A 24,252-nucleotide genomic window follows, 5' to 3' on the forward strand; every position below is an offset into this window, starting at 1 on the left:
TTATCACACTACCAGGTGAGATTGCAGTCAAGGGACGAATATATGTTTATTAAGTCCATACTCCTAATCTAACTCAATAGACGAATTATGACGAATTTATGTTATGAATCCTGTGGTAATTTAATTTTGTCGTAGGTTAAAAATTAACTTATGTTACTCTCCGTCCTTTCTGCGCGAAAAAGTTAGTAGAGTCGATTGTTTGCTTAGTTAAGGCGCGAAGGTAGGACAAACAAAGAAACCCACTTTCACATATATAATTTTTTTATTTTCCTTTTGTAAAAATAAAAAAATAATAATAATAGTCTGTCTTTATTTCGAGTGCTCCTTGGAAATAAAACAGTAACCTTCCTCAAGAGATCTGAGAACCTTCGGGAGAAGCCTTCTGTCAAGCCATGGGCTGTTATAGGATGTTGATGAATTCAGCCCAATAGTAATTCTAGTTGCTAAAAACCATATTATAATCAAATGGGCATCGGTGGTACGGTAACTTAGTAGTAAAGCGATCATACCGCGATTGCCAGTCGCAGGTTCAAATTCCTTCGGTTCCGAAAATTCTATAGGCATTTAAAATTATATCCAGCGACACATAAGCTTTGTCTGATGTCAATTTTGGCAGATGCCAGCTCGTCAAGTTTTTTGGCATTGGCATTCTGGGCCAGCGTGGTGGACAACAGCCTTAACCCCTTCTCATTGGGAGAGTAGACCCATATGCCACGTAATACATGGATATTGCAGTGGGAATAATTAAATTAAAAAAAAATTAAATATCAAATTATATTCTGACCATGCAGCATTGCCACTATGGAGGGTAGAGGTAAGGAGGATCATCTGTGTATATGAAAAAGTGTCGTCAAAATGTATTAAATTAGGATGGCGCCACATTTGCATCAAGGTAACTCTTAAAAGAAGCGCCAAACCAAATATTGTTAGAGTAGGATTGAAAAATAACTCTCCTTACCTCTACCCTCCATAGGGTAGAGGTAAGGAGAGTCATCTTATATGGGAGAAAAGTTGAAAAAGTGTCCAGTTGTATGCGCTAAATAACAGTTCAAAAATCCTCCACAATGGCGCTGGTGGATGCACAGGATATGGTATGAATGTAGCAATCGTAGATGAATTGAAGTATGCCGAGTTAAAAAATTTAATGTCATTATCGACTAAAGTAGTTAATTATTGAGAATTTCAACAACTTACGTTGTACAAAATATTGTGGTAAATATAACCTTACTTCCTTGTATCTCCATACTTCCTTGTTTATTTTTCAAGCCTACTCTAACAATATTTATATTTGGCGCTTCTTTTAAGAGTTACCCTGATGCAAATGTGGCGCCATCCTAATTTAATACATTTTGACGACACTTTTTCATATACACAGATGACTCTCCTTACCTCTACCCTCCATAATTGCCACGCAACGAATCCAAGTCAGGAATAATAGATAATCGAAAAGGTTCCGTTTATAGATTATAGAAAACCTCACCCTCTTCTGTGAGCTGTCAAAATGATCGTCCTAAATTAGACAAAGCAGTTATTCTTATTAATTTCGTGTTTCCATGTAATTGACGTGTGAAAAAAATATCTCTAAATCATATAATAAAGGTGAAAATAAATAAATAACTTTTTATTAATAAAATATTCATTTATTTACTTAATAAAATCAATAAGGTAAAATGAAATCAACAATTTTTCCGAAAAAAAAATGTTTATTACAAAAATGTTCAATCACTTTACAGTACAACCGCATACAAACTTTTCTCAAATGACTGTAATTCAGAGCATGCAAATAAAAAAAAAATACGAAATATTTCTTAATTACCTACCGTTTATTTTAATTATTATAATTTATAACACAGAAGATGTAACAGGTTCTTAAGGTAAATAACATGTCTGTGATTATTATATACTATTACATATTTTCAAAAATTGCAGTTATTAATGAACATAGCTGGTTGGCACATAGCATACCTATTTTAATTTAATGAAAATACAGCGTTTTTTTTAAACATTGACAGCCCCTTCAATGCATCCGAACTATAATAATACTTAAGCAATATTCAGAATAACTTTTTTTACTATAACATTGTTAAAAAAACAGTATTTTGGACAGCACATAACAGCTGATCAAACTAAATGACAATTCCAATAATTTTATTGCTGTATAAGATGACTGCAATTGACTGAAATGTAAACGCCGTCGCACCGCGCCAGTTACTCTACATAGGATGCTTCTTAACCAATAAACTAGTAATTTCATTTACTTAATATGCATTTTTTTTTACTAGTGACAGATTAAATGGGTCACTCATTGTTCGACGAAATAAAAGTCACCGAGGATTATAAAATGTTTAATTGGATTAACAGAGTGTATGTCTCAAATCTTAGATGAATTATAAAAAAGATCACAATTCTTTGAATATAATAGTAAACATTTTTTTTTAATCCATTAGTTATATCACCATAGCATATACAAAGTCTGTTGGAATCTGTATAACTTCAATTTTTCTATAGATTCCAGACTTTGCTGTGCTAACATTTGACGTTAAATTTTATCACAGATATTAATTAACAAATGAATTCCGATTTTTTTTTTATTCCTGAGCAAAACCATACGTTTAGTTTCTATATTCATGGACAGAAGTCAAAGAATAACAAAATAATTAAAAAAAAAAACTGACATGAACTGAGTTTCCATAAACAAGAATTGAATTGAATTGTTTATCTACTTTTTGAAAGAAAACCTATTTTTATCAAGAAAAAAAAAATTATTGTCTGACTATGAAATACTTCTAAAATAAATTGTTAATCATTTATTTAGGCAACAAACTTTAAAAAACATAAAGCACAGATTAAATTTACAAAGATTTAATATAGAAGCCTCCGTATGACAACAAATGATATTGTGCTCATTTATATTGTGAAAATACCATTATGTTATGGAGTTTCAATATTTACGTTTATTTATATTTAACTGTTAATATTAAATTTACTTTATTACTAATATAAAAGGCACTTAGCATTCACAGCATATACATTTGTTTATGTACTTTTTAAACTTGCATTATATTCTGCAATTTAACAAGTTAATTATGTTCCTTATAGGTAATAGGTGGCTATGAGATGGTGATAGCATAAAAAATAACTTGCTGAGTTTATATAGGCTTCATAATTCACATTAGCAAAACAATTGTATCCTCACAATAGTATGTTTTCGAGTATAGAAACACTGTACAGTTAGATAAAATATACTTATTATGAAAATGTTTTTAGCTACACTTGCGAGGTAATATCAAATTTGTTTAGACAGGATTTGAACCTGCGACTCTGTCGATCGCAACCTTAACACATTACTAACTAAGCTACGGTTCCTATTCCGCCAATGCAGAAAATAATATATGCCTTTTTATAAGTCTTACAGCCAATTTAGCACCATCTGGTAGGAAACATGGCAGTTTGGATCTAAGTTTCAAAGGTCCATATTAAAATTAGACTCTTTAGAAATAAGAAATGACACAATTTTTTTTTTTTAATGCTTAATAATTTTTTTTTTGTGTTTTCACTTGGAGGAAATATCGAATTCATAATTGTTTTTTTTTTTAGAGTAAAATAGAACTTATCGAACTTGCTATAAAACTCAAAATTGTGTACACTATAGTCGTAAAAATGTAATAGGCCCGTTTTGACATTTGTCATCGCGACGTAACTAGTTATGGAACCATAAGACTCTGTACTCGATACTCACGATAAATCAATTCAAGTTTGTATTAGTACTTGATTGATATTATTATGTATTGTAAAGTGTTCGTTCGTTCAAAGTATTCCTTTAACTTCACAACCAATACGCGTGACTGGCTGTTGATTATACGTCCACTTTTCAACATGTTGAAACAGAGTTAGTACTATATAACAACAAACACAAAAATCGAGTCAAATCACTATGTTTAAATTAATGTCCAAAATAGAAGAGCCATAGTTAACGTAATAGTAAACAATATATATCAAACTTAAACGAGCGCACAGTCAACTTTACAAGATGAGGAACGAAAAACTGCGCAGTGCGCGCGGGGACGCTTCAGTCATGTGCCGCTTGGTCAGACACATCAACTCAGACTCATTATTTAGAACCTATTTTGAGAACTCATTCTTTGCAGTAAAGATAACTACACAATATTTAATTTCGATATTCAGTAAAAAAATGGTTACAGCTCTAGTATAAAAAAAAAAAGACTGAGAACGTAACTGTTTTCGGAACGTTTCGCAACAATTATAAATTGCATGCTACTATGAAGTAAGCGCAAAAAGAATACTCGCGATATATTCTTTCATATTATTTAACGTCCCAAAAAAATTTACGTATTTTTTAAAACACTATGTAATTGATTTATATTTTTTTGTTTCTTTCAGTTTCGTTCCAAGTTACATTCTATGGTCTTGCACAAATGTCAAAACGGGCCTATTACATTTTTACGACTATAATAATCAGAGGTTTTGTAGTATTAAACAAAAATCAGTTGTATAGAATTTTCGATATTAAAACAATGGGTCTTAGGTATCTCTTATCTTACTTTAACGAGAGTGTTTCGATATCTATTATCTTACTTTAACGAGAGTGTTTCGATACCCGTAGTACAAAATTTGCTTGCTCGCATTCAAAGAGTCATAAAAAGAGTCGTAAAATGGACCTAATGCTAATCGTTCTAGAGTTGCAAATCCTGTAATTCTGATGTACTATCAAAAGTCGGAGCTAACGAATTTGAGCTTTGATAAGATACAAATAGGAATCGTTTTACTCTTTAGTATAAGTATTTCTATACCCGAAAACGACTCTGACGATAGCGAGCGAGTAAATCTTGTAGCAAGGCTACAGTTTTTTAATTTAGCCGCACTACTAGAGATGGTTTTAGAGAATGCGATTATTGTATGTGGTATGGGGTTAATAAAACCGCCATACCTCCATAAGTAAGCCCGCTACAAATTATAACTTTATTATTATTCGCCATTATTTGAGATTTCAGTAAAAAAAAATCCTAATAACATTGCACTGATGGGCCCGTAACATGTAGACTAAGAGTTGAAGTCATCAAACCATATTGGTGTATATCAGTGGCGTGCACAGGGTTCTCGACCAGGGTATGCATATAAAAGGCAGATGGCATGAAATGGAGAAATTCTTGTCCTTAATGAGACATACAAAAATTTTAGGGTAGGCAGTGCTTTTGTGCTTGTATGAAGTGCACGCCACCGGTGTATATTGGGAGTATGCTTTTAACTGTTTCATTTAGCGAAGGGGAGGCCTGTACCCGCAGGATGATGAATTTTTTAACAATCCCAAATCATGAATTTAATTTTTTTTTAAGGTATTCTTCGCATTAATGAAGTCTTTGTTGGTTAGCTTTCAATGAATTTTTTGCTGTAACCTTTGTTCTCGCTCAGTGCTTGCTCCCAATTCTTAGCGACAGTACAGTATAGCTGCATCACAGCTTTGGCATCTTCGACCGAGCTGTGTTCGCCGTGCTGTATTTCTATTCCTAGGATTTCTTTTGCTAATCTTTTGAGCGATGGAGTACTTCCTTTAGTTATCTGGAAAAATAATTTATATTTCTAATGGCTATAAAATCAAAAGTAAATATTAAAAAAAAAAAAAATTAAATTTTCTTGGCAATTCCACAGCAATACTTAAACGATAAAAAAGCTTGGGTGTGAGTTGCTCTAACTATTGTGTAAAATTGTGAGACGGTGATAACAAAAAACAATTTACCCAGCTAAGTTTGTTGTGGGCTCTTCTTAGACCAGGGCGCGTTTGGAACTCTTAGCTTTAGGTTTAAGTTGGCGATCGAAGTTATCACCATCCCCTTACAATTATGTAAACATAGTAATGAAATATGTATTTTATGGGTATATGTATATATGCAGCACCTAACTATTTTCTGTAACTGTTTTTTATTGGTTGCCTGGAAGAAATCGCTATAGCGATAAGACCGCCAAATTGTATATGTTGTATTTTTATACTTTTCTTTTTGTTTTATGTACTTTTCGTGGTGTGCAATAAAAGTATATTCATTCATTCATTCATTCATTCATATATGTATGAAGGCTTCATAAGTGCCTGTGATAGGCCTAAAATTTTGAATTTGCATTCAATAATATGGTGTTTTTAATGATGACGTTAAGTTTGTGCAACACCGAATTAATGATCAACCAATGGTGTTGAATGACTTGTTTAAATTATCATTAATTTGTATTTGAGACCCTGTATAGTGACTTTATATGGGCGACGTCATTTAAATGTGAAAATGTAATAAAAGTACACAATAAAATTATGAAAAATAATGCTTTTAATGGCATACTCCACCAAATTGGCTAAGCGCGGATTGGGAGGGATCCCTCAGGCATGCAGGATTGCACACTTAAAGAAAGTGATATTTTGCCTAACGCATGTTACTCCAAAAATGGAGCCAGACCATCTCCAGTAATTCATCATCATCCTCATAGCAACCGATAAGACTCCACTTCTGTACATAGGTCTTTTGTAGGGACTTCCAAATTCCATGGTTTTGTGCAGCTTGAAACCAGCTCGTCGAGGGTCGACCAACGCTGCGCTGTCCAGTTCGAGACTGCCATTCCAGCACCTTGGGACCCCAACATCCATCCCTTCTCCGAACTATGTGCCCATTGACACTTCAGCTTTGCGACTCATTGAGCTATGTCGGTAACTCTGGTTCTTCCACGGATCTTCACATTTCTGATTAGATCACGTTGAAATACTCAGAGCAGAGCTCTCTCCATCAGCTTCTGAGTGACTCTGAGCCTTCTTATGAGGAAAATAGTTCTTCCACTAATTAATATAAAAAAAAGGAAAACGTACTTGTCTAAATGGTTTATATCTTGAAGTATCTCTTATATTTTTTTTTGAATGCGACAAAAAGAGAACCCCTAAATCGTTCTTCAAGGAATGCCCCACCAGTATCCTGCCTCTTAAAATTTCTGCTACTTCTTTCTGAACTGTCCTGAATTCTTCACCTTTCAGTAGATCCTCTCTTCTAATGCCACTGGAATGAAAGAGATAAAACATTTACTGATGACATACAATCAAAATTCTTTATTCATGTTGGCCTATCACAGGCGCTTATGACGTTCATACCTACTAATCCCTACTAATATTATAAATATGAATGTAAGTTTGTTTGTTACGCTTTCATGCAAAAACTACTAAACCGATCATCACAAAACTTTGTACACATATTCCTGAAGGTATTAGAAGTAATATAAGATGCTTTTTTATCACGAAATTAAGCTCAGTTCCCTTCGGAGAGGGGACGAAAGTGTTTTACGATTTTACACCCGGCTTAGCTATCCTAAATACATAAAGTGCTGCCACATTTATGAGGCACATGTCTTTCGAAAAACCAAAACAAAAGCGGACGAAGTCGCGGGCAACAGCTTGTACATATATATTTACATAATTGTAAGAGGATGGTGAGCCCGCAACAAACTTAACCGGGTATAACTTAGAAAGTAGGATACAATAGGCGGCCTTATCGCTTATAGCGATCTCATCCAGGCAACCTTAGGATTAGGAAAAACAAGAAAACCGATTGGTGGGGTGTATTATTACATACATACAGACAAATACTTATCCAGATTACACACATAAAGATAAATATAAAAAATAATAATGTAATATGGCATACATACATACATACATACAACAGACGGTTCCAGACCAAGCGAGGTTGCCATATAATCTAATGAGATGGCAACCTCGCTGGCACAGTGGTAAATACTATGGTGTTTAGGTAGCAAGAGCAATCCTTCCTGGATTTTATATAAATCATAAGTATTGCCTATACAAAAGAATATAAGGAACATTTTAAGATAAGGTTTAAATTAAACTAACATAATACTTGGTATATCTTAAAATGCTGCGTTGGCCTACGGATGGTCAGTCTGTTATGTTCGTCTTTTGTTGGCCTACTGATTAGTATGTTATATTCGTATCACAAATTCCTGGTTTTGATCCTGGGTCGAGCCAAAAATCGTTGGGTTTTTCCGTTACTTGCTTTGCTTGTAAGTTGTCATTTCATCCAGGTTTTTTTTGTCTTATGAACGGGAAAACTGCATTGGCATTGTCCTCTTATATTTATGACACACTTTGCATCATATCATCTGCAGCCTACTAACAATACAACTGTTGGGCATATTGGATAGAAGCAGGTGTAACTTTGCGGAAATCCATAATATATTATGAAAATTAAGCTTAATTTGCTATACTCCGTAAAAAGCAGGAGAATCTATAAGTATAAATCTATAGTATGGTGTAATTTATAATTTCTTCAATCCTTATACTCCACACCTAACAGATCTTCGGCAATGTACCCTCTACGCATGTTTCGCTCCGAAACAAGAGCATTTTCAGAAGATTTTGACTTTCACTTAACAAGCTTAATTTTCATATGTTGGGCATATGCTTCCTCTCTAATACGATGATAGTGTCAGCGCATAGACCCACCACAAATCCAATGTGGGTTGGTGGGCTAAACAACTATCACAAATTATTAATAATAACCAGGATCAGCCACTGAAGGTGCACTCTGAAGCACTACTGAAAATTCTTAAAAGGAAAAACACAATACCATGACCATTTTGACCTGGCCCTGGATTCAAACCCAGGACTGTGTGGTCCGTAGTAAAACATTCTCACCACTAACTAACTAAGCAGGTAGCCTACTAGTGGGATACTAATAAGGTTAGAAAAATGATGAAAATGAACATTTTACCTAATGTTTGTTCTATAATCTACAACTTCTTCCTGAGGCTTCACAAACTTGTCGTAAATGCAATCTCCGAATTTGTTGACTAAAGACACTCTTGCTAGCATGTGGTCACCGCCTTCGTATCCAACACCGACCATTTCACAATCCATTGCTATGAACTTGGTCAGTTTTGTTTTGTTTTTGCTTGCATTATTTTGAGTTTTACTGCTGGATTGTTGCTTATGTGCATAATTGCATTCAGATACACTATTTATCTTCTCTATGTTATTATTTGACGATATATTATTTATATTCAAATTTTTTAAATCCGTAACGTCGGTAGAGCCGTCGGCGTGTTTCTTTCGCGCCCTTCGAAAAATTCCGGTGAAATGGTTTTTTTTTTCCTCTACTTTCTCGGCTTTCACTTCCATGAGGTTGCTTGACAGCAATTTTTTCCAATTTTCGTCAATAATTCGATTTGAGAATGTTTGGTTAGGTTGAACTGGCATGTTTCCTTTGCGGTTTTTCGGCTTGTCAGTCATATTTACATCGATGATTTGTTGTAATATTACTTGAATAGTGTACAAAAAGTAATGGAACACACTATAAATTATATTTAGCACAAAGTTTACGACAATTAACAGAAAATAGCACAGTTCCCTGAACACAAGTATGCCATTGCCCATTTGCGTATGACACACAAAGACGATTAACTTAAAACCATAGTACCTACCTATGGAGGGTAGAGGTAAGGAGAGTCATCTGTGTGTATGAAAAAGTGTCGTTAAAATCCACCAGCGCCATTGTGGAGGATTTTTGAACTGTTATTTAGCGCAACAACTGGACACTCCTCCATATACCTACAACTACCCTCCATATACCTACCTAAAATTATGGAGGGTAGAGGTAAGGAGAGTCATCTTATATGGCAGAAAAGTTGAAAAAGTGTCCAGTGTATGCGCTAAATAACAGTTCAAAAATCCTCCACAATGGCGCTGGTGGATGCACAGGGTATGGTATGAATGTAGCAATCGTAGATGAATTGAAGTATGCCGAGTTAAAAATTTAATGTCATTATCGACTAAAGTAGTTAATTATTGAGAATTTCAACAACTTACGTTGTACAAAATATTGTGGTAAATATAACCTTACTTCCTTGTATCTCCATACTTCCTTGTTTATTTTTCAAGCCTACTCTAACAATATTTATATTTGGCGCTTCTTTTAAGAGTTACCCTGATGCAAATGTGGCGCCATCCTAATTTAATACATTTTGACGACACTTTTTCATATACACAGATGACTCTCCTTACCTCTACCCTCCATACCTAAAATAAAATGTCACAGGAAAATAAAACTAAAGTTAAAACACAGACAAATAACCCTTATTATAGCTGTTACTGTTTTTTGACAGGCATATATTGGTATTTATACAGACTGTATGGTTACCAATATTTGCCTGTAAGGTCAGGTCAGTCGTTTATCATATTTATAATTAATGGCATTGATATTTGTGAATTTTCACTTCAAAAGGACGTATTTTATAAAAAGGAAAAAAAATAACCTTTGCGGAACACCTGTCAAATATAAAACATTTGCATGCAAAGCGGTTTAAATAATATGGTTCAAAAACAAATATTCAAATTTTATTTGTACAAAAATGTAAAACGCTGTTCGATTTTTCGCCCACAACATTGGTCTGGTCCGATTTTACTAAAACAGTAGTGCTACCATAGGCTAAATTTTTAGTGTAGCCTATGGTAGCACTGACAGAAATAGTACAATTAAAATCATTAATAAGTTCAACGCGCATGACGATTTATTGTAATGAATGCGTCAACTTTTGCTCATCCATGTACACTAGTCCTAAAAAATATGTAAATAAACACGGGAACTGTCATTTGTAAATCAGCCGACGTGTTTTAGTTATTTCGTGGTGGGAGAATGGTGAAAATGAACAGCAGCGGTACGACCGCAAGGTACCGCCAGTATATACTTTCTAATCGCCGCGATCGGACTTGATAACACATTGATTAGTAACGCGTAAGTTTTAAGTTATCGCGAAATGTCTTACGAGGAACTGCACACCCGTTTGGCCGCTCATGGCCAGGAGCACTTGGTCAAATATTGGCCGGAGCTCTCCCAAAATGAGCGGGAACAACTGGCGAGTGAAATTAACAAGTTGGATTTATCCGAAATGAGCGATATTTTCCATCGGGCAATGGAATCCACGAAAGTGATATTGGAGAAGACGGATGACGATTTGAAGCCAATACCTCAAGCACATTACGAATCCGTGCCAGGACTGACCGAGTCGAAAGTCCAGATGTACGAAAATATTGGTTTTAAGGAAATTTCCGAGAGCAAAGTTGGAGTATTATTATTGGCGGGTGGTCAAGCTACCAGACTGGGTTTCGGACATCCAAAAGGCATGTATGATGTTGGATTACCATCTAGGAAAACTCTGTTCCAAATTCAAGCGGAGAGGATTCTACGAGTGCAAGGAATGGCTGAAGAGCATACAGGCAAGGCGGGTAAAATCACCTGGTACATCATGACCTCAGAACACACACGGGCACCGACAGCTGAATTCTTCAAAAGCCATAATTACTTTGGTTTAAAAGAAGAGGATATTGTTTTCTTTGAACAGGGCCGTTTGCCTTGCTTTGATTTTGACGGAAAAATATTCCTAGACGAGAAATACCACTTGTCATCCGCCCCAGATGGTAATGGAGGGATTTACAGATCATTAAAAAGCCAAGGAGTTTTAGACGATATTGTTAAACGTGGTGTGCAACACCTACACGCACATTCAGTTGATAATATTTTAATTAAAGTTGCCGATCCAATTTTTATTGGTTACTGTAAAACGAAGAATGCTGATTGTGCCGCTAAAGTTGTGAGGAAATCTTCGCCAAGTGAACCAGTAGGAGTGGTATGTAGAGTGAACGGATTTTACAAAGTTGTTGAATATTCTGAGCTTACCGATGAAGCAGCTGAACGTCGGAATCCAGATGGACAACTCACATTTTCCGCTGGTAACATCTGCAACCACTACTTTTCATCGGAATTCTTACTTAAAATATGCAATTACGAATCGAAACTGAAGCTACATGTTGCCAAGAAAAAAATTCCATATGTCGATGCCAATGGCATTAAACAAAAACCCTCAGAACCGAACGGTATTAAAATGGAGAAATTCATTTTCGACGTTTTCGAATTCGCGGAAAACTTCATATGCTTAGAAGTAGCTAGAGACGTTGAATTTTCTGCGCTTAAAAACGCTGATTCAGCTAAAAAAGATTGTCCGTCGACTACAAGAGAGGATTTGCTGAGGCTACACAGAAAGTATATACGTCAAGCGGGAGGCATTGTCGAGGATGATATTGACATTGAAATCTCACCGTTGTTGTCATACGGCGGTGAGAATTTGAAAGACTTGGTCGAGAATGAAGTTTTCTCTATAAGTCCATTCCATTTGAAAAGCATGCACGAGTCAATGAACGGTAATGGTACTAATGGTGTAAATGGTAATCATTAATTTAACGCAGCTGGCTTGGTGACCAAAAAGGATTTTTTATTTGTTCACCAGAATGTACCGTTTAGAGGTATTTAAGAGTATGTAGGATGTTATAGGCTTACCAAGCATGTCAAATAGGGTATTTTCTTAATGGAATTCCCCTATTTTTAATTAATATAATATAATTATTCTGACAGCAAGATCCTCTTTGTAACCAAGCTAACAAACACTAAATTAAGGCTAATGGTAAGTCAGATTTTAGACAGTTGTAAGATTGTGATTTTAGCTCATGCTGTAATGGTTAGACTGTGTGGATAGATCGCCTATTGGAATCTCCACAGTTACTTGTGTGTTAAATGATTTCTTTTGTTAACTTAAATTCAAAATAGATACTTTTTAAAACATTATCTTTACATATATATTTCTTGTGTGTGTGGTGTATGTCACTGAACTCCTCCTAGACGGCTGGACCGAGTTGAATGAATTTTTCGGTATGCGTTTGGGTGGCAGCCTTGGTTTAGATTCCCAAATCAGCCCGACAGATGGCGCTGGGGTCAGCTAGTATTGTATACATTATAGGTTCTAGTCCTTTAAAAAAGAAATTTAAAACAAAAATGTTGTTGAGGAGTTAAAATTATTATTAACAAATAATCCACAAAATTCAGTGTGTGTATGTACTCTCACTATTTGTCCCTAACATGCCAAAAGAAGTATAAATAAAAAAAAAAAAAAACCTTGTCCAACTCAGGTCTCCCAAGGTTCGTTTCCACAAGTCATAAATGTCAAGTAAGCATTTGTTCCAACAAATACTTATATGTAATTTGTGACTCAGTTGTGTCTGGGAATCGAATGTGACTCCCTCAGTAAGAATCTACACCTAATAAGCACTAAGCTAGCATATCTGTACATAATGGTGTAAGTAGTGTCACGTAAAAAGAGCGCTTATGATAGTAAAAACTCTTTTGCGATTAAATACAAATATCATGATTTAAAAAATCTAACAAAGGAATAGTTTGTCAAACTGCTAATTTAAACTGTCTTTTAAATACATAGATGCCCTATGATTTAGATCGTTAAATAATAAATAAATAGTTAAGACCTTGAGTGAAGATGGTGTTTGGTCACTTGCTTAAAGACACAAATGTTGTAACTTATGAAAGTAAATTTTTATGAAATGGTATGAAAAATAATGGCTGGACAATCACTTGAACTTTCGTCGTAACATGCACCACTGATTTCGAACCTATTTGGTGCACATAATATGAGCTTATTCTGACGTAAATTCACGTGAGTGTCCAAACGATATTCATCATCATCAATAGCCTATAACGGTCCACTGTCATACACAGTCGCTGGACTAAAAGCGTCTCCACCACGGGACGGTTTCTCTATAATCAAGCTGGGCAGACGGGCGGATGATCGCATAAGATGGTGGTAGTATTGCAAAGGACGCTGCATTCTGTTCTTCGTTATATTGGCGGGAAGGGAATGGGGTTTGATTTTCGCCCCCGCGCGGCTGTATTATTTAGAATAATTAATACTGCCGCGCGATAGCTTTAACTCTAAAATAATAATGATACTTGTATTTTTTTATAATGTCATTAATAATAGCGCGTGGGCAGGTCAGGTCAGTTATCTTTTTACGTGACACCTACTACTCGTTAGACTTCAAGTCTTATCGTGTTTCCGCTAATGAATAATTATTTATTTATTTATTTATTTATTTATTTATTTATTTATTTATTTTATTATTTCCGTTTCGCAATAATAATATTAATTAGTAATTATTATCTTGCCTAATGTGTAACGAACTTACACGTTTTGTTATCATCACAATTATTATTCTATACATATAAAACTATATACGAAGGGTGGTATTTTAAGATGGGCATTAGTGTACTTATTTTTATACTGCACTTTGGGTGACGCAAAAAAACAGACTTTTTTTTTCAGTGATTTTTTTTTTAAAAGGCTCAGAATTTTTTATAATTTGAAAAATCAAAAATCGTTTTTTTTATGATTTTTGAAATTTTAAAAATAATGAGCTAGCTTTTAAAAAAATTTAGCTAGCCGTGCTGGGGCAGAGAAATTGTTTATGCGGATTTTACCTCACATCTAATCACATAGAAACCCAAACTTTCTCGAAGACCTCTACCTGTCTACCTGTTTTCCTGTTTTTTGGTGGATTTTTTGTACTTTCGTTAAATGTGTTTTTGACTATTATGAAATGTACATATTTTTAAAATCTAAAAATGGCTATACAAACTTCACCATGAGATCCACTTTCGTTGACCCCTATTTACATCTAAAGAACAAATTTGTTCTGTGATACAGACCCTTTGCAGATTGTCTTTGGCCCCTAATTCGAATCGAATTAATTCGAATCTAGACCTTTTGGGAAATAATAGCCAAAATGCTTTGCTTTAAAAAATTTAAAATTAATTCAAGGTTTTAAAAATATGTTCTGCCCTCAATTGTGAACCCTTCTAAAGTCGATAAAAATCAATAAGAGAGGATGATTTTCAAGCTATGAGTTACAGATCTAATAAATAGAAAGTTATTTTTTAATTGCTCATTAAAATAAAAAATTAGCAGTGCCCTTCTCAAAATATCACTCTGTATAAGATATATATATATGTATGAATTAATAGGTATTACATTTTTGGCCATTTTATTTTTAATAGAATTTCTGTAAATATTTCGAGCAATAAATTGTATATACATATTACTTTACATTGTCTAAAAAGTATTTTTATGTAAGTACCTGATTTAGCAAGTTGTTAAAAGACATACTTTTAAATATTAGGAGTTTTTTTCTTTTTAAGCACTATAAATAATGCAATTGAAATTAATTTACTTTTTTTATTTTAAATTTGATGGTGCTAGTTCGATTTTTTGGCGAAATTACACAAAATTTATTTTAAAGTTAAATAAAAATTACTAATTTTGTATAACCACCACTAAAAACTAAAGAATTAAACTGATATAGATACATCAACTCAGTTGTGCGCGCGGCCCTATGTGTGGGTAAACCTTGTACATATACAGTGACTTTGTGTGCGTGACAAGAGGTACAGTCGGGTACAAATACAAATACAGTTATTTACGGGTTATATACGGGTTTTTTTTTAAAAAAACAGTTATTTGGTAATTTAATGTTTATTTATTGAACATTATTCTGAATCGCTACTTGAAAAATCAAATGATGAATTTTCGGATTCGCTGCTCTCATCAAGGTTAATTATGAATTCTGACTCCATGTCAAAATGTCTATAGTATTCTTCTTCTTTCTTTTGTACATGTCGACAAGTATTACCCCACATCCCTTCATCAATTTGACTTAAACATTCATTTATGAGTTTCATTATTTCCGTCACATTTTGGTCGACATTACGCGAAGCAATATAATTTTTTAAAATTCCCCACACATTTTCTATGGGGTTTAGTTCAGGATGATATGGTGGCAATCGAAGAACTTTTATGCCATATCGCTGAAGTATGTCATCAATCTTGTAACAGATATAGTTTTCTTTATTTTTTTTAATCAAATCATACAGTTCAATTTTTTTCATATCTTGATTAAAAGCTATATTTTTTTCTGTCAGCCATCTCTGCATTTCTATTTTTTTGGAATTCGAATTTGGGGCTCTGTCATTTTGAACGTTATGGTATGAGGCATTATCAAGCACAACCACAGAGTTAGGTGGAAGATTCGGTACTAGACGTTCTTTTAGCCACTTTTCATAGTTTTCCGCGTTCATGTTAGAATGGTAATCACCAGAAACACTATTTGCTTTGTATGTCAATAGTGCGTTAGGTACGAAACCTTGTTCTGAACCAGCATGCACAATGATAATTCTTTGTCCTTTCGACAGGTTTCTCTTTAAAGGTGGTCCATCTTTATTACCCCATCCTTTGTTTTGAACATGATTAGTTAAGATATAGCTCTCATCTGTATATACGATACACCGATTTTCTTGACGGTATCTGAGTAAATTTTTTAGGTAGGAAAATCGTAGTTTTTGGATGTCATGCCGCTCTATAATAACACGTCTGTTATCCACAGTTTTTCGCCATTTGTATCCCAACTTTAACAAAGCTGTACGCAGAGTCGAAATACTTCCATCATAGTTAAGTTTATCTTGAAATATTCCTTTCAACTTTAGCAAGGTAGGTAACTCACGATGTTCTAAATGGTAATTTTGAATAGTGGAACGTATAACATCAACGTTAAAGTTGTCTAATTCTAACTTCTTTAAACGTTTTTTACGGTCTTTATGCGGAGATTTAAACTTAGAGTCAGATTCTTTTCCTTCAGCCAATATATTAGTAACTGTTCTCTCTGATACCCCCACTGCCATTGCTGTTCTTTTCCGTACGCTATTTAAATGTTCACTTAGTTTCGATATTAAAATTGGACTTGCACTGCAAACTGGATCACTTACTAGTTCCAATATATCTCTCGCATCTATTTTCAGAAATTCGTATACCTTAGCAATGGTTTCTCGAGTCTAAAACAATAATACGTAAACGTCAACAAGGATATATTTTTTCGTATATAGAATCATAATAAATACCTATTCATTACATCTAAATTTAAAAATAAAAAATATTTACCTGACTCCTTAAACATTTTTTCCGTGAAGAACTAGACATTTTCGTAAACGACTGTACCCGTAAGAAAAAGCGATAGGAACACGTCTTGCTCGAACGACGACTGCCGCGTCACTGCCACACGAATGAAAGTTGTATATTTACAAGCGCACGCACACATAGGGCCGCGCGCACAACTGAGTTGAAGTATCTATACTATAATTTTATTATTTGTATTAGTGTTTTTTATTTACGCTTGGAGGAATTATAAATTTTATAAATTTAAAATTCATATATAATTATACGGTAGGAGAGCCGTAGCTCAATTGGAAAAAGCGCTCAGGCCGCGATTGCCAGAGAGTCGCAGCTTCAAATCTTGTCGGTTCCGAAAATTTTGTATGCATTTTAAATTTATAAAAAATGATACTTACTATATTATAAAGTTCTATCTAATATGACTAAACGAAGCTATTAACAGTTTAGTTTTAGTTAAAATGAGTTAGCACCATTATAAATATATTGTTAATTCTTAGTATTTTTAAATATAAAGTCAAAATATTGTATCTAATTTTTAAGATTTAGATTTAAAATATTCTTTTAGTAGTGCAAATTGGTTAAACAAGAGCTGTAAATTGACTGGTTTAATTGTAGTGGTATTCAGTTTTCTTCTTGTTTTTTCTTTATGGGGCTTTTGATGTCAAATTAGTTGAGAGATTTGTTTATGAGCTGTCAGTTTAGTTTAATTCCATATTTGACAGGACTTAAAATGGAGAATATTGTTATGCACATTTTAATTTTTTTTTATTTAGAACATCATTGATTGCATCCAAGTTTGGTAAAAGTGGTCGATGTAACGTATCATTAAGTCTGTACCCCTGTAATAAAGTCTATGCACTGAGTTATAGTGTGCAGCAATAATTTTAACAAGGCTATATTTACATAGTACCTCTATTTAACTGGCGATGTTAGTTCATGATTTTTTTTTCATTTATTTCATTGCGAACTCTCGTTTCTTATACTGTTTGTTGCTAATGCTCATTGCAAAAATTAAATAATTCCCATATTTTGGGGTAGTTTGGGTGACGTGCAAAATCGAAGTGTGAGCTATATCTTAATCTGGTACTAACTTACGGAGTCATTGCACTGTTAAAATAGTGCTAATTCTGTATTGTACTAATCTCTTAAGTCAAATCAGTTGACAGGTTACACAGGGTTTAACATTGTGTTTAAAAGTTTTCTGTAAAACGTTCATAAACATTGTTTCATGTGGAAAAGTGCTATACTTTTACACCTGTCAATTTGAGATTTGTGTAAAACAGAATTAAAATTCTCCGGATATGAAGTTATTTATACATAAAGTTCTTATAATGCGAAAGATTTTATTATGGTTCTGAATAATATTTATGTATTTTACGTAATGTTTTTAAATCATTTGGTTATTTTTTTTAAAATTGATTACAATATGCAATAAATGGTGCTAAATCGTTACATTACATTTCCTAAATAAAACTAAATTGACAGGTCTATTTTCTTGTCAACTTTTGTTTAGAAATTTGTGTAGATGAAAACGATTTAGAACCAATATAAATAATTAATATTACAATACAATAAGTTATTAGTTATACTTTATAGTAAAAAAAATGTACTTAAATTTTTAGTGTAATTAAGTAAATGAGATTTTTTTTTTATAATTATCATTACGTTCCTTATTGATAAATATAATTTTAATTATGTTATATTGTTGTTTTATTTTTTTGTAACTTGATTTTTACATTGTTTACTTAAACCTTGGCTTTACGGCGGGTCTAAAATTATCGTATTATTTTCAATGCAAAAAACAGTGGTGCCAATTAAATCGTACACAAATATCTAAACTAAATTGACAGGTCTTAATAGTGCTATCCTTTGATACACAGAACGTTGCCATATATCACAACTGTCAAATGAGTTAATCTAGAGATTTGCGTACAATAGAATTGACACAAGTAGCGCTTGTTATAGAGCCTGGGGCTCTTCTCATGGCGAGCTTTCGCGCTCGCCCCACTCCCCCGGTGACGTAGCAACCCCTCAGGTGGTTATCGGCAAGTGTCCATCCGAAAAAGAAAGAAACGGATGGACAGACTTTAATATGATTTTTCTATTCTCATGTCCATTTATGATACTTAGTTATAGTAGCTGACGGTATAAAAAGCTCTCTAGCTTCGAACTAAATAACTAATGACAATTTTTGACGGCCGATTGGCGTAGTGGGCAGCGACCCTGCTTTCTGAGTCCAAGGCCGTGGGTCCGATTCCCAAAACTGGACAATGTTTGTGTGATGAACATGAATGTTTTTCAGTGTCTGGGTGTTTATCTATATATTATGAGTATTTATGTATATTATTCATAAAAATTATTCATCAGTTATCTTAGTATCCATAACACAAGCTACGCTTACTTTGGGACTAGAGGCGATGTGTGTATTGTCGTAGTATATTAATTTAATTCAATTTTAAATATCTGCTGCATTGAAGCAGCGTAGTGGGTCTATACCCTAAAACCTGAGGCCTGCACCCAGAAGTGGGACCTTTATAGGTTGGTGATGGAATGCCTAGTGAGAATCGAAACGCGTTTAGCGTAGTGTTTTGTATACTCATTGACATATACCTCTCATTAACCGGACCGACTGGAAATATAAAAAAATAACAATGAACAAAAAGCAATTACACACATAATAATAATGTTACCAATAGTAAATTCATTTTAATTAGTTAGCTTAGACAGTTTTAAAATAAAAATATGTATATAAAAAACCATAATATTCCACCATTATTCTTCTCCTTAAGCGGAGTCTGGATTATTATACAAAAATAATCTTTGTCTATGATTCATAATTTTGGCGTCATATTTCGGCTCGAACTTCGAAGTAGTAGGTATGAGTTTTAGACTAGGCGACTCCGAAACGACATTGATACGATATTAAAAATAATAACAGTAAGTATTTTTACTAATTTTTATTATATATTGATTCTTTAGGTTAGTTATGGTTTTACAATAATATTGAATTAAAATTATGTACTAAAATTAATTATTTATTATGACACGCGTTTCGGATTGCCTGTTGGCAAAGGCCTCCTCTAGCTCCCGCCATTGCTTCCTGTCATGCGCTACTCTGCGCCAGTTTTGTCCCGCGGTCTGTTTAATATCGTCTTCCCACCTCCTATTTGTTCGGCCTCTATTTCTCTTTCCATCTCGTAAGATTGACATGCAATAATGGAGTTGGGCAGGACATTCACAAAGAGATGACAGGAAAAATGGAGCAAAGTCGTCACGACCTAATTAAGAGCAAAAAACCTATAAAGAAGACCTATTCAAGAGTCATAAATATAAAATAATGACGGTGCATAGTCAGTACATATTTGAAAATTTAATTTATATCCATAAAAATATAACAATATTTAAAAATAAAATTAACTGTAACAATATTAATATTAGAAGCAAAAATAAACTCGTTGTGCAGTTTACTAGGCTACACAAAATTGCAAATTCATTCAAGGGCAATTGTATATTATTTAATAATAAAGTACCAAATGAAATCTTTGAGATGTCTCTCAATAAGTTTAAAGTTTATATAAAACGTAAGCTTACAGAAAAATCCTATTATAATATTAAGAATTACTTGTACGATAAAAAAGCTTGGGTTGTGAATTGCTCTAGCTTCATAGCTTAATATAAATGAACGGTGAGATGGTGATAGCAAAAAAAGTTGTAGGCTCTTTTTAGACCAGGGCGTGTTTGGAACCCTCGTAGCTTTAGGTTTAAGTTGGCGTACGAAGTTATCACCATCCCCTTACAATTATGTAAACATATATGTATGAACGCTTCATAAGTGCCTGTGATAGGCCTACATGAATATTTGCCAACGTCCATACCATGTTGAATACACCGGTTCTCGTCCGATCACCGAAGTTAAGCAACATCGGGCGCGTCCATTGGATGGGTGACCGCCTGGGAACACCGCGTGATGTTGGTTTTTTTATTCGCTGTCGTGTGCGAAAGCGTTCCCGTAACCCAGTCACGTGACGTGTTTGAACACCGTGGGGTTTAGTCGGTAAGAGTCCGACATAACTATTGCACCTCCCCGGGTGCGATGGTTATTTAAGATTTAATTTAACATTGTCTAATTTTTGCCTAACAAATAGTTCCTTATTATGATCGTTCATTATAAAAATGTATATTACAACACGCCCCCGGCAAGAACGCCGTCAAACTGGTTTCCCAACCTCACCGCAACACTACCATTATTACAGCAAGCAAATATTATTACAACATCTCAAAATCACTTTCGGATATTTTATTTGCACTAGGATAAAATTACCTAAATTTTTTTTTTCAATTTTGACAGCGAACTCTCCGTTATATTTAATTATATTATGTAAAGTTCTGTTTTTTTTTTTAATATTAGATAGGCTAACGCTTGATGACTATTATGCCTGATGGAAAGCAAGATGATCTATCAGGCTGTGTTTTTACTAAAGATGTGCAAAGTGGAGCGTGAACAACGATTATGTTTTTATTGTAGTACATTTTTATTATTAACTAGCGGACCCTCGCGACTTCGTCCGCGTATGAGTCAATAGAGAAGCTTGAATAGAACTAGGGTTGCCAGATCGATTCTTCCTGTTATCGGGATCAATAACCGATTTTTCGGGATTTTAGGGCTTTGGTCGGGAGAAATAAAAAAAAATAAGTTAATAATATTAATTATACATAATAATATATCAATATTAAATATTATACATAATAATATATCAATATTAAATATTATACATAATAAAATAAAGTAAACAAACATATTTTTGCATAGCACTGTACATAAGATAAGAACCGAATGAGCATGTTTATTGTTTTTGTTCTAGCCATAAGTATTTGTAATTTTTTTTTGTGTGTTGTTTGCAAGTTTCGTTTGACGATAATGTGAACTTAAAATTATCAAACTTGTTTTTCGGGAGATTATTTGCTTTGTCGGGAGTCGGCTGAACATATAAAAATTCGGGAGAAACCCGCCAATTCAATTTCTGGCAACCTTAAATAGAACTGATGCTAACATAATAAATCGTGACTAACTATGTACCTACTATTATGTTACGTGGTATACTGAGTTAGTTAATTCTCATTATTTATTGCTCTAACCAGGTTGCTCTTCTAATAATTTAAAATGACATTGTGAGATGGTGATAACAAAAAAAAAACACCCGGCTAAGTTTGTCGTGGGCTTCTTCGAAGACCAGGACACGTTTGGAACCCTCGTAGCTTTAGTTTTAAGTTTACGAATGTGGTTATCGCCATCATCTCACTACCGTGTAATTCTTATGTACGCACCAAAAGTGCCACCTATGGGCCTACTTGAATAAAGATATTTTTGACTTTGACTTTGAAAAAAATATTTTAGTTGAGACATGCATACATACATATATACATCCATCCATCCTCACAAACTTTCACATTTATAATACCTATTAGTAGGATGGTACGCATGCATTCTATCGTTGTCCCATATGCCTTGCGACTGTTATCTATGAAGAGTTATGTTTATTACCTCCGACAGTATTTATCGGATCTGTATTACCACTATTTGAGGTATTTAGTCTGACAATTATTGCTGTACACAATGGATTATAATGACGTAGATATCACACTCAAACTTTCGAAGCAGAAAAGGTTAGGTTAGGTTATATTTCAATAACAAAACAAGTTTATTCAAAAACATGTATTTTTTTAAATATTCCAATACAAGTTAGCCTTTTAACTGCAATCTCACATGGTATGCGGGCTAAACTGTTAGGGAGTATGGTAGTCATACCCCTAATCGGCACGTCTTTGTGGGCAGAGTGGTAACTAGCCACGGCCAAATTATAAATTCCCGAATTGCCCCTGCCGGTAATCGAACCCGGATCCTTCTCAAATCGGGAACCGAACCCGGGAATTCACAGAGCTCACCGTTGCGCCACGTAGGTCGTCAAAAAAGATGTGTCACACATTAATTTAGTAAATCGACGGTTGTTAGTGAGAGTTGTTATTAAATTAAAAATTGATAGGTTTTAAACTATTATTGTGAAATAAGTTATCATCTAATTTACGTTAAGGTAATTAACATATTTCATAAGTTAATGGGATTACCGGAATTTATACGAACAACGCCTAAAGTTGATGGACAGACGGCAACGCGATGGTAACATCAGGCAGGCCCTCTTCTGATCTGTCAATTACAACAATAAATAAAAGATTTTCTGGAATAACATGTATCGGATTTATTTTATTCAACTTTATTTGTACACCACATCCAGTTCAAGAAACGATAAATATGACAGACATTTCAAGTATGTAGTAGGATACTTTAGCATTATCGCTAAGTAACGATCTCTGCCACAACCTGAGAAAACAAACATACATACTAAAACCCAAACCTGTGTGTAACCATAAAACTGTAACTGGAAGATTTCTGTACATTTAATATATTTTGAAAATGTTGACCAGATGCTTTATGATAGGTATAATTGTCTGTCTGTCTGTCTGTCTGTCTGTCTGTCTGTCTGTCTGTCTGTCTGTCTGTCTGTGTGTCCGGGCATCTCGCGAAATCCACTACTGAACGGATTTAAATAAAATTTGGTATAGTGGTAGCTGATATTCCGGGTACAAAATATAGGATACCTTTCATCCCAATAAACAACTATAAAACACGTAGTGCCTAATTTTAATGAAGATATGATAAATATTGTATATTGTATAACAGCAAGTAGCGAGGCATATGGGACAACGATCGGATACATACGTACCATACTACTTAATATTATAAATGCGAAAGTTTGTGAGGATGGATGTATGGATGGATGTATTTATGTATCAACTAAAATAATGTCAACTTACTAGTATACCACGTAAAATAATAGTAGGTATATAGCTAACTAGTAGGCATCAGATCTATTCTAGTTTCTCGATTGATTCAAAGTTTGTGTTTTCTAAGTTTGTTGTGGGCTCTTCTTATACCAAGGCGCGTTTGGAACCCTCCTAGCTTTAGTTTCTGAATACTTTGATATTATACTTTATAGTTTTTATTTTATAAGTTGAACCCTCAGGGTTGAACGTTCATTAAATTTTATATAATACTAGCGGACCCCAGCGCCATCTGTCAGGCTGATTTGTGGATCGAAATCATTCATGATTTCGATACACAAATCAGCCCGACAGATGGGTATGGAGGGTAGAGGTAAGGAGAGTCATCTGTGTATATGAAAAAGTGTCGTCAAAATGTATTAAATTAGGATGGCGCCATATTTGCATCAGGGTAACTCTTAAAAGAAGCGCCAAATATAAATATTGTTAGAGTAGGCTTGAAAAATAAACAAGGAA

The 24,252-nt window shown here is 34.0% G+C and overlaps 3 protein-coding genes and 1 pseudogene across 3 annotated transcripts; 2 read left to right on the top strand and 2 right to left on the bottom strand.

Annotated features, from left to right (window-relative positions):
- Nucleotides 1-5,311: 5,311 nt before the first annotated feature.
- Nucleotides 5,312-9,465, bottom strand: LOC120635795 (RNA exonuclease 4-like). The gene is made up of 3 exons (XM_039906954.1): nt 8,775-9,465; nt 6,863-7,046; nt 5,312-5,577 (listed from the first exon to the last, which is right to left on the bottom strand). The coding sequence occupies exons 1-3, from the start codon at nt 9,434-9,436 to the stop codon at nt 5,386-5,388; spliced, it is 1,038 nt and encodes a 345-aa protein (XP_039762888.1). The 5' UTR covers nt 9,437-9,465; the 3' UTR covers nt 5,312-5,385.
- Nucleotides 9,466-10,578: 1,113 nt separating this feature from the next.
- LOC120635845 (UDP-N-acetylhexosamine pyrophosphorylase) lies at nt 10,579-12,683 on the top strand. The gene has a single exon (XM_039907032.1). It carries the CDS (start codon nt 10,816-10,818, stop codon nt 12,289-12,291), a length of 1,476 nt encoding a protein of 491 aa, XP_039762966.1. The 5' UTR covers nt 10,579-10,815; the 3' UTR covers nt 12,292-12,683.
- A 2,726-nt stretch (nt 12,684-15,409) lies between these two features.
- Nucleotides 15,410-17,073, bottom strand: LOC120635813. Its single transcript, XM_039906974.1, has 2 exons — nt 16,888-17,073; nt 15,410-16,781 (listed from the first exon to the last, which is right to left on the bottom strand). Exons 1-2 carry the CDS (start codon nt 16,924-16,926, stop codon nt 15,444-15,446), a joined length of 1,377 nt encoding a protein of 458 aa, XP_039762908.1. The 5' UTR covers nt 16,927-17,073; the 3' UTR covers nt 15,410-15,443.
- A 3,687-nt stretch (nt 17,074-20,760) lies between these two features.
- LOC120635886 lies at nt 20,761-20,875 on the top strand (annotated as a pseudogene).
- Nucleotides 20,876-24,252: the final 3,377 nt, after the last annotated feature.

Source organism: Pararge aegeria, chromosome 27 (assembly GCF_905163445.1).
Source record: "Pararge aegeria chromosome 27, ilParAegt1.1, whole genome shotgun sequence".
In the NCBI taxonomy this organism is placed as follows: Eukaryota; Metazoa; Arthropoda; class Insecta; order Lepidoptera; family Nymphalidae; genus Pararge; species Pararge aegeria.

Coding starts and splice junctions, on each gene's coding strand:
- LOC120635813 (XM_039906974.1), bottom strand. CDS start 16,926: ATGTCTAGTTCTTCACGGAAAAAATGTTTAAGGAGTCAG. Junction 16,782..16,887: donor AAAAATGTTTAAGGAGTCAG/GTAAATATTTTT, acceptor TTATTGTTTTAG/ACTCGAGAAACCATTGCTAA.
- LOC120635845 (XM_039907032.1), top strand. CDS start 10,816: ATGTCTTACGAGGAACTGCACACCCGTTTGGCCGCTCATGGCCAGGAG.
- LOC120635795 (XM_039906954.1), bottom strand. CDS start 9,436: ATGGGCAATGGCATACTTGTGTTCAGGGAACTGTGCTATTTTCTGTTA. Junction 7,047..8,774: donor GATTATAGAACAAACATTAG/GTAAAATGTTCA, acceptor CTTTCATTCCAG/TGGCATTAGAAGAGAGGATC. Junction 5,578..6,862: donor GATATAAACCATTTAGACAA/GTACGTTTTCCT, acceptor TTATTTTTCCAG/ATAACTAAAGGAAGTACTCC.